General features: G+C 40.3%; 1 protein-coding gene across 1 annotated transcript; it reads right to left on the bottom strand.

The window, feature by feature from the left end:
* Positions 1-364: 364 nt before the first annotated feature.
* aspscr1 (ASPSCR1 tether for SLC2A4, UBX domain containing) lies at positions 365-9902 on the bottom strand. Its single transcript, XM_077571802.1, has 17 exons — positions 9758-9902; positions 9493-9548; positions 9081-9195; positions 8597-8697; positions 7506-7563; positions 7349-7422; positions 6667-7246; positions 5913-5972; positions 5695-5834; positions 4826-4907; positions 4661-4727; positions 3118-3180; positions 2774-2826; positions 2169-2220; positions 1994-2063; positions 965-1149; positions 365-681 (listed from the first exon to the last, which is right to left on the bottom strand). The coding sequence occupies exons 1-17, from the start codon at positions 9845-9847 to the stop codon at positions 671-673; spliced, it is 1857 nt and encodes a 618-aa protein (XP_077427928.1). The 5' UTR covers positions 9848-9902; the 3' UTR covers positions 365-670.
* Positions 9903-10493: the final 591 nt, after the last annotated feature.

Genomic DNA, 10493 nt, shown 5'->3' with positions numbered 1-10493 from the left:
TCTCCATACTGTGGCCTTTCCATCACTTTGGTCCCAAGAAATATGAGATAACATGAAATAAAAGCTGGAATTCTCAACTTTTGTCTCACATTCATCTGAAATCCAAATGTCTTCAGTATACCAAAAAAAACAACAGTAATTGACCCCCGCCGCTCCAAAACGTATGTATCGGATTAAATGCGTTTTCTATAACTACAACGTAGACCACCACCCAGCGTTTCATCCTCACAGTAAATCTCAGCAACAATTATTACACCATTGTATTAAAATATTCACCTGTGGTAGAATACAAGCATGATCAGTATGCAAAACAAAGTCAAAATATAGTCAGTTAAACAAAAACTGAATTCAAAACAATACCACATCATCAAAAACAGCATATTTTTATTATTGAACTATTCTTAAGCGGTCTTGAATAAACCCCATCCAGCAGTTTCTCTTCACACACACATCAACCGGCAATCACATCAGTCTTCTCATCAAATATGAATTCTTCACTCTACCAGCCATGACCTCACACAGTTCAAAGTGCGAGTACAGGCATCTTCCAAGTTGAATTGAAGTGCGCAGCAGTCACAAAGCTGAGGTTGAAGTGCAATAAATTGGCTGTGCAAGGCGGCGGCGAGTGTCAAGACGTCTGGCTTGGTTGCACTTCTCACCCTCACACGTCTCATTTCTTACCTGCAAGGAACACGGACAAGAAAAACTCAAACATCTTTACTTCTGGTAGTGGCGGGCTCAAGCAGCACTCACACATACCGATTTACTGCATTAATGATAACTTTCTTTCATTAAGATTCTGCTTGCCAAGTTCATTCCTATATGCAAAACGATCTGTCTATAGCCAAAGAAGTGTTTTGAGTTATGCACGGATCTCGTCAGCATGGCGTCTGCGATCAAACGACAACATTCAAAGCAGCAGTGAACAGTGTGTGTGTGTGTGTGTGTGTCCTCTGTTGCCCACCTGGAAGCTTGAGCCACTTGGGCACCTTGCCCGCGTCCGATCTGCCAGGCTTAGCTTTGTTTGTTGACGCTCTGTTTTGATGGTCTTCCGTGGATGTGCTGGCGTCAGGAGTTGGTTCTGGAGAAGGCTGGCATCCTTTTGCGGCTGATGAGCTGGGGGAGGGTCTTGTTGACTGGAGCATGCAGCTGGGATGTCGGGGGTGGGTTACAGATGAGATGAGGGACAAGTCAGAAAAAGGTCTAAATCTTTTTTTGTGTTAAGATGCAATATGGAACTTTTCCCCCAAAAATAACTTTACAATAAGCTTTTTATTTGACAATTTATGACTGAATTGTATTCTAATTATTAGATGAACACCTTAGCTGTTCACAATGGGTACTCCTACAAGCTTCTGGCCAATAGTTTTCAGACTGGATTCGGGTTCGAATTTCCCGCGCCCTGTCTGCGGATGTGACGTCATGAATGCGGCATGTATGTGCAGTTTCACTTTTCGCCAGCAAGTGGCAGTAGTGATTGTGATTCGAAATTGAATATTCTAAGTTCAGCAGCTTTAAAGAAAACGCATACAAAAAGCTAAAGACAAAGGTTTTACATGGAAAAATTGTTGGTACCCCTCAATAAATTAAAAATGAACAATGGTCGCTGAAGTAACTTGAAACTGACACAAGCAATAATTAATGAAAAGTGAAAATCTGACATTAATTTTGAATCAATTAAAAAAATTGTGGATCTAAAAAAACTTATGGTTCCACTAGATAAAACTGAAAACATTTTGACTTAAAGCACATCTTGAATTAAGCAAATTAGCACTCCCGATGTCCTCAAAGTTGTAGTCAGTCAGTCTGCCCATTTAAAGATTTAAAAAGAAACAAAGCAACCAAAAGGGAAAAAATACTCAAGAACGTTTTAATGCTTGCTGAATTAATGTCTTGCAAGAAGACACGTAAAATGAAAAACAAAAACGAATTGTCGAATTGAAGCTCTATTTCGTGGTTGCACCGAATAAAGTGCACACATGTATGGACGTACCTTGCAATGGATTCATTTGCTTGCAAAGCCGAGACAGAAGATTCGAGAAGTTCCCTCTTTAAGTATAATTCTGTTGACACACACACACAAGTAATAAAAAAAAAAAAAAAAAAACATCCCACATTGGGATCTACTTCCAATGAACATAAAAAAAAATAAAAAAATAAATAGAAACCTGTCTTGACGTCGGAGCCGAGGTACACCACGGCACCGGGAAACAGGTCAGCCTGGTGACAAACACAAGACGCAATACAGCCATTTTCAAGATGGTTGACATATGGGTGTCCACCATATAATTAAGATTCAGAAACAGGTCGCAGGTCACATTTGACAACCACTGTAAAGGTACCAAAAAAAAGAGAGAAGAAAACCCATTCCAGAGATTACAAGAACTTCAAAAATGACTCCTCAGTATGGCTCCCAGGAAAGTCACAATTTCAGGCGATTGTGCTACTTCATTCAATTCATTCGGTACTTTCTGTCACGTCAGTATGAGAGTTGCTCTCCATGTGTGCGTGTTTGTGTGCGCACAGATCAAAGTGAGGCCTGTATGAACCCCGTGTGCCCGCCTGGGTAAATCAAGTCCAGCTGGGGTCAACGACAGTGGAGAGGGAAACAAGTGTGAGTATAAGTAGGAGAGAGAGAATGAGAATGTAGAGCGTCTTTGAAGATAAGAGTCAGCCAAGAGGAGAGAGTGTGACTGATGCGGTTTGCTTGAATCCAATCCTTCAATTAAAATTGTGGCGCTCCCTGAACGACCAACAGTGTGATGCCTCTTACCTGGAACAGCGTGACAGCGGGATCATCCAGAATTTTTTTGGGGGGTGTGATAACTGGAAAAAAATGGAAATGAAATTGAGTTGTCGACTTGCTCAAATGTCCTCACATGTTTACACGTATTTTAATTTACATTCATTTCAATATGCGTTTTCCACAAAACTCCCCCCCCCCCCCAAAACCAAAACCCAAAAATGTGAATCCGCCCTCAAGGACCGAGATTGCCAACGCCTGATATAGAGCATACTCTAAAGACCGCATTATCTAATTGGTGGCGATGGGTTGGTTTCAAAACAAATTCTCAAAAATAATATGATGTAGGAAGAATCTGACTTAATGGCACTTACAGAGGTAGAAACTGAGCAAGGGGTCCTCCAAGTGGGTCCTTACAAAATCCATTAAAGCCCCAACTAGAGAGAGAGAGAGAGAGAGAAAATCAAAATCAGAGCATGCTTCGTGTGGAGGAGAGTTTTGTTTTAGACTACGACTGAATGATTTGGAAAAATGATCGAATTCTGATTCAATATGCAATTGTTTGTTTTTAACCTCTTCTCTTCGGCTGCTAAGTAATGCACAGTAGAATGGAGGAGCTTCATCTCTTATATTTAAACATTTTTCCAGTACAATACTGGAGTTTTGTATACGGCCACTGTGGCAATTATTGTACCTCAGAGTTTGGACATAATTTGTTCCTATAGGAAAATAATGTAAATGCCATTAATTTGTTCCCAAGCTCCAAAACAGAAAATTCCTATTTTAATTTCTATTTAAGTAAAAAAAAAAAAAAAACATTTACACCCTGTACAGAATTTAAACAATAAAAAATACCTTACCTTTTATTGTTGTGGCGTAACGGAATCAGTGGATGAAAAATGCTGTTAATGAATGCTTTAGTTCAGAGTGCCATGTTGGGGTATTTTACATTGGGTATATTGTTAGGCTACTAAGGGGTCTTTTGTGCGCTGTTTAACATTGTTGAACATCTATTTACGGAAGTAGTCGCGTTTGAACTCCGAGTTTCCACTGTATTAAGGTCTTCTTCTCATGTATTTGAAATGATAAGCAAATATATTATTTGGGGAAATTAATTCATGAATATTGCTTTCCTTTTGCGGTCCTGTATATTTTGCTCATGAGAATGTCATATGACAATGTTTGCTTGCATGATTCATTAGATTATAATCAATTGCCCCCCCCCCCCCCACACCTTTTTTTTTTTAAGAATCTTACGAGTTAATGAGTGTGCTGCGAAAGTGAAGAGACGACCATTATGGCACTGGAATAGTGAGGGGGATCGATACCGTTTGAGATGAAATCGCTAAGATCGATTCCCTAACTTTGATATTAGGTTGACATTGATACAGTTGACACTTCAGTCATTTCAGGTACTATATTTGTAGTATCGTAGCACAAAATAAATCGGTACTGGTATCGATTAGCAGACTCACAAGAGCAGCAGGGTGGCTTTCCCTGCAGCAAAGAAAGTTATTACAACAGTTACATATTGAGCGGTAGCGCCGACATCTTTTAGTAGCCGTCTAAATTCCTTTGTGGAAAGCTGCAACAGGTAAATGTGATGTGGGGAAGCACTGCAGCTATAATGTTTTATTTGGTGGAGCAGATCAACGCGAATTTAAAACATTCTGCTAAAGGGGAGAGAGAGCGAGAGACGTAAGGGAAGTGGTGACATTTTGCTTCTATTCCCGCCACTCCCCCAAATCGTAGCCTTTGCCGTTTGAAATTTGCATTCCACTACATAGCTATGTCGGTTCCTTTTGGATTAATCATTAGCCCAATTTTTGACTGGAATTCCCCCCTGATTTGTTGTTGTTGGGTAGAATTTCCAAATAGCTTTAACATTAGAGCCATGTCTGTGGAAAAACGACAAACCTGTCTCGAGGGGCCTGAAGAAACCCTGTAGAACATGTCGATCTGGAAACTGAATCCTTAGCACAACCTGAAGAAACAGCACAAATAGGCACACTGTTACTGTATGTCGGCACATTTCAATGGCACGCGTCTCAAAACGGGAACGAGCGTATCATGTGTACACACTTTGGGGTATCGGTCCATCTTCTCCTTCATCTGTGCTTCTCGGAGAGATTTAGTCATCAGCGGTGTCTCCTCCAACAATTTCCTGAAGAAAATGGGATGAAGGGCATTGAAGTTAGAATCTTATGAGTGTAATAAAGAAAAAGCAGAAGATGAATTCTAACTTTGGACAGAGAGAGCAGACCACCGAGGAAGGCAATGTGTGCACGTGTGCTTGTCAATGCTGGAGATGAATTCCTGCTAACGTCACCTTTGGTAATTGCAGTCATTGTTAAAGTGCAATAGTAGTAAATAATTGGGCAGCCAGACAAAAATGCATGAGGCCTGATGTGCTTGGTTGCTGGCACAAAAAAAAAAAGAATAATAAATTCAACAAAGCTATGATCTTCATGCCAACAATCGAGTTAGCAATATTCTCATCATATTGGACCCCTAAAATGGCTGAACACGGCTTAGGGAATCCGCGCTCATTCTGAATCTTCCTACAAGTTATTTGTGTACTTCAGTGTGAGGCTTGGATGACAAACTCTTTATTTAAACAAAGCTGGCCGCATGCGAAGGGTGAAGCGTTAAAAGTGACGGGGTTTAAGAAAGGAGCCTTCACCAAAAATTGTGCTGAATAAACGAGGCCAGCAGGTTTGCTTAAAAAAAAAAACACACACACAACTTCCTGAGTGATTTTGTCTGTCGAAGAGTGCTGAATCGGAATGGTCCACAAGCGCCAATATTCTTTGCCAATAAATAAATGCCACGGCTTAAACACTGCTTCACAGAATCAGTTGCTATATTTGCTGTTGGTGTATCAGAATATGAATCTTACAACATCTCATTTGTTATCTCGGACTATATTATTGTCACTTTCATCCACTAACCTCTCACTCTTAAGCTGAGCAAAACGCTTGCGCACGTCATCCACGGTCACGTCAAAGAACTCATCTGGCAGCTCCACGGCATCTTCAGAGCGGTGGCACACACGCTCCAGGTGGTAGATGAGAGGCTCTCTCTCCACTGGCTGCGGCCATCCAGAGTGAAAGCTCAAATGAAGGCATGACACCCAACAAGTTTTCATTTAAAGATTGTAAGTGTTTACCTCCAAGAACTTGAGCGCCCCGTCCATAATCTCGTCGGACTTTTTGGCATTGGGTTGATCCTGCAGAGAAAGAATTTAGGATTAGAAAATGTTCATTGGAGGTTAAATGAATTGCTCAGCGGGAAAGGACGACGACTCTCTGGTGCAACATCGACCATATTTGGAAGTGCTGACACTGAATATTAACTCTAGGCATGTCAAATGCCCTCTTGCCACGCCGCACCTCGAAGCGGCATTCCGCAACACCCTCAACACATACACAATAAGTGGACTTATTACGACTTAACGATGGCACCTTGCAGGGCTAAGTGCAGTGTGAACAAGGCCTTAGCGCAGAGGTGCCCAAGTCCGGTCCTGGAGAGCCCCTGTCCAGCCCCTTTTCCATGTCTCCCTCCTCCAACGCAGCTGAATCCAATGATCAGCTCATCAGCAAGCTTTGCAGAAGTTAACGATCCTGATCATCAATCAGGTGTGTTGGTGGAGAGAAACATGGAAAACAGGCTGGGTTCTCCAGGACCGGACTTGGGCACCCCCTGCCTTGAAAATGCTTTCATTTTTTACTGGATTTGTGATTGACCTCGTCCTATTCAATAAATTGCTGAAAGGCAACATTTACGAGAAAAAAAAAAAAAAAGATAATGCAAGGGCTCGCAACTCGAAATTGTTGGACATTTACGGCACTCGTAGGCCTAGGTACCAATGCATCGACAATAAAAATAAAAATAAAAATAAATAGGATACCCATTTCACATACCTTGGTGGCCGACCCATGGGAGGGCTTGGCTTTCTTGGCTTTGGGTGATTCTATGGCAGATGCTGACAGTGATGAAGACGACGATAAAGTTGGGGAGTGTACGCGTCCACCTGCACTTCCTTCCGGACCGCCAAGGCGCTGACCCCCTCCGGAAAAAGGAATGAATACCACTATGTGCTCAGAAGATGATGATGATGAAGATGAAGATGACGTAGAGGACGACGACAGGGCGTTGAGCCCTGACGGCCCCGCCTCCTCCCCACCACAGGCCTCTGACATTCCTCTTACTACAGGAGGAGACTTTGGTTCATTTCTTTCCTGGATTTTTTCCTGTTGAACAGGAAGTGCACTAGTGGAAGGAACAGGGGTGATCCCCGGTACGGGCTCTGTTGACTGAGCAGGGTTCGAGTTTTTAGCCATCTCGCGTGACACTGAGATTTCCGAATGGGAAGGAACAGGGTCAGGCAGAGAGGCGGAGCTTTGAGGGCATTCATTGACAGCAGGGAGCGCTGGCAGAACGGCGACTTCAGTTGTCTCCATGCAATCTTCTCCTGGTGCTTCGTCCGGTTTCAAGAAAAACCTGTCAAAGGCAAAATATAAACAACACAATTAAATTATTTAGGAATTGGGATTGATGGTTAATGAATCTGAAATCACAGGTAAAGCTCAAAGGGCAGTTTACCTGACAATGGCACTTCCTCCAGTAAGGCCTAATGACTTCAGAGTGGTCTTCTTGAGGGCCTCTTCCCCACACACCTACACACATACGCTCTTAACTGCTGCATGACATACTTACAAAATACTTTTGCTGTCTTGACAGGTAGATATACATTTCATACCTCATCTCTCATGTAAACGCACACAGGAGTGGACCCAGACTCGGACAGCTCTGACGCGCTGGGGAAAGGTGACATCATTGAGGAAGGAAGGGTTCATTCAAGTGTATTACTCTCATTTGGTTTAATGGCACATAAATAAAGCAAATTACACTTGAGCACGCTAATCCAAATTGAAATGGACAAAAAACAACAATAAAACCTCTCTCTCGCTCATATGGCTTAAGGAACACACTGCATGTGTAAACCATGTGTGCATTTTCTGCATGTTGACAACAACTGAACGAGCAATGTTTTACGATTGTTTACCTCAATTATAAAAAAAAAAAAAATCAAAGCTTTAAGGCTAGGTTTAAAAAAATATATATATATAAAATAAAAAATAGATAATGAATCGATTTTCCTTTTCAATCACGATACGCTTCATAAAACCATGAATCGATTATTTTAATCTCTCTTTTCCATATAAATTCATAAGAAAATTGAATGTTAACTCATTCACTGCCATAAATTCATTAAAAATATATATATAAAAAATTAGGGGCGACGATTACAATTTTTTTAACTAGTCGCATGACTTCACTAGTTAACTCACGATTAATGACAAATTTTATATCTGGTCTAAATGTACAATAAAAAAAAAATCTAGGTTTTCATACTCTTGTCAACAAAAATGGGGAAAAAAATGTAAACTAATAGAAATAGTTTAAATGAATTTTTGACGTTTATAACAGTCAATGGCAATGGATGAATAAAAAAAAAACATTACAAATTTGGGGAGATTAAAATCGAAATCGAATCGAACGGAGCTCTTGTGAATCTAAATCGAATCGATTGAGGAAATCAGAAATGATACCAAAAGCTTTGGTTTAACTGCCGGCAAAGAAAAACAATAACAGGCCTCCTTGGAAAAAAATCCGAGATGAGAACTGCGATTTTGCTGGGGTACCATACCAGGTTGTACTATTAAAACAAACTAAAGTCCATCTGTTTTATGCAGAGTTGAGGACTAGAACATATATTTTTAAAATCATATGTGATCTTTCAAAGACAGAGGAGAGGGCACATTAAATTAGCCCGACACACACACATACCTGATCTGTGGAAAATGTGTCAGGAGTTCCCAAAAACTCTTCCCACAAGAAAAGGAACCCTGAAGACGAGAGCCATCTTCCATCTGCAGCGCAACGCGCACCTGGGAGAGAAGGTAGGTAAGCACACATTAACCAGTTTTCCTATGAAATAACACAAAATTAATTGTTCGTGGGGTTAACGAGAAAATGTATGCCCAAGTGTTGTAGTGTAACACAATATATGTGTACTGTATAAAATAAATAAAACCAGGAAGTGGTCAAATTCTTTGCCACATTGCTTAAGAAATGCCAGTGATCTCACAACCCTGCTGTGTTTTAGAACCAGGGTTGAAGGGGTTCTGATGAACTGTTCCATTGCAACTACATGGCCCCGAAAAAGTGTCATGGAAAAGCGACCACACAGGACAGTACCACTGTTTTCGCGGGGTTAAACCGGTACAAAGGAAAAGGGTCTTTAGTGCCTCTTTGGTGTTTTGTAACTTACCTGACTATCAGATACGTTCTGTGTCTTTGTACTTGGCACCACTTCTAGCTTGGCATTGTTAGGCAGATTGGCAAACCTCCACTGCAGTGTCAGGTCGAGAACAGTCCTTTGAAACCTGCCCAAAAAAAGACATAGTGGTGTGACATCCATAGAATAGTATTTTAAAAGCATATCCACCAATTAACTGAATATATTATTATGGGGAAGTCAAAATGTCACTTGTGATGTGACCTAATTGTTAATGATATATCAATTAGATTTGTTGGCATCCTACAGAGAAATATATTATATAATAGACCGCAAAATCTCTTGAGTGACAACTAACTGAAAGCTGTTTATTTTTTTTTACTTTTTACTCTTCTGGATCGTTAGCCAACAGCAAAAACATTGTCAACTTGGATCCACTACTTACTTTAAGCCATGATTGTCGGGATTAAATCCATGCTTCTTGCAGACCTCCTCCAGCACCTACACGAAAGACAACTAAAACTTACTACTGTATACACATGACGTTATGCGACAAAGTGCAACAAAACAAAACCCAGGAACACAAAATCTGATCTGTCATTGGCTATAGTATAGCTAGTTAGCTAAACAAGCTAACTGTAAGAAAAATGACAATACCAATATTGAAACAAACCGCCCCAAACAAGAAACGTTGTTTAAACGAACATTACCTGTAATAAAGGTGTATTCGGGGACACTTTAACTGTCTGTCTTCTTCCATTTGGCGTTAGGACCGTCACAGACGTACCGCTAGCTGCCATTGTGTTTTGTGACGTCACACATTTTCTTTGAACAACCTTTATTGGTTGCGGTATACACACAAAAAAAGATTATTTATCATCACTTATATAAGTTGTGGTCTGAAATAGCGATTTACAAAAACAACATTAAAATATGCTGCGTCACTGATCACAGTACAGGCTCCTACATGGGACAGAGGTCATTTTTACTCAATACCCCTCCCACGAAATTAAAAAGGTGATAGAGCCATATTGTGGAATGTACTTCCTTTGAGCTTCAAAAAATAAATAAATAAATAAAACACATTCTTAGGAATCCATTCCAGTGGGACTTTTTATTATTATTATTTTATTTCTTAGATTTGTTTTCCCTTGTATTTACTGTAAATAATAATAATAATAATAATTATATATCTATGCCAAGAAGCACTGTTGGAGATCCAATATGAAAAAGTGTAAGGCATCAATTATATGCGGATTTTTCGCTATTCGCAGCCAATACTTATCCCCCACAAACATTGGGGTTCACAGTATGCATAATAGTGTATTTGAGCCTGTATGGATAAGGTGACTTTGTGGCGATTAAAGGAAAACACCAAACGACTTAAAATTCACACACAAAAATATATTAACATTATAATAAAAATATATATTTGAAGTTGTTGCA

This window comes from Vanacampus margaritifer, chromosome 7 (genome assembly GCF_051991255.1).
Source record: "Vanacampus margaritifer isolate UIUO_Vmar chromosome 7, RoL_Vmar_1.0, whole genome shotgun sequence".
Lineage (NCBI taxonomy): Eukaryota > Metazoa > Chordata > Actinopteri > Syngnathiformes > Syngnathidae > Vanacampus > Vanacampus margaritifer.
This window is presented reverse-complemented; position numbering and strand designations above follow the sequence as displayed.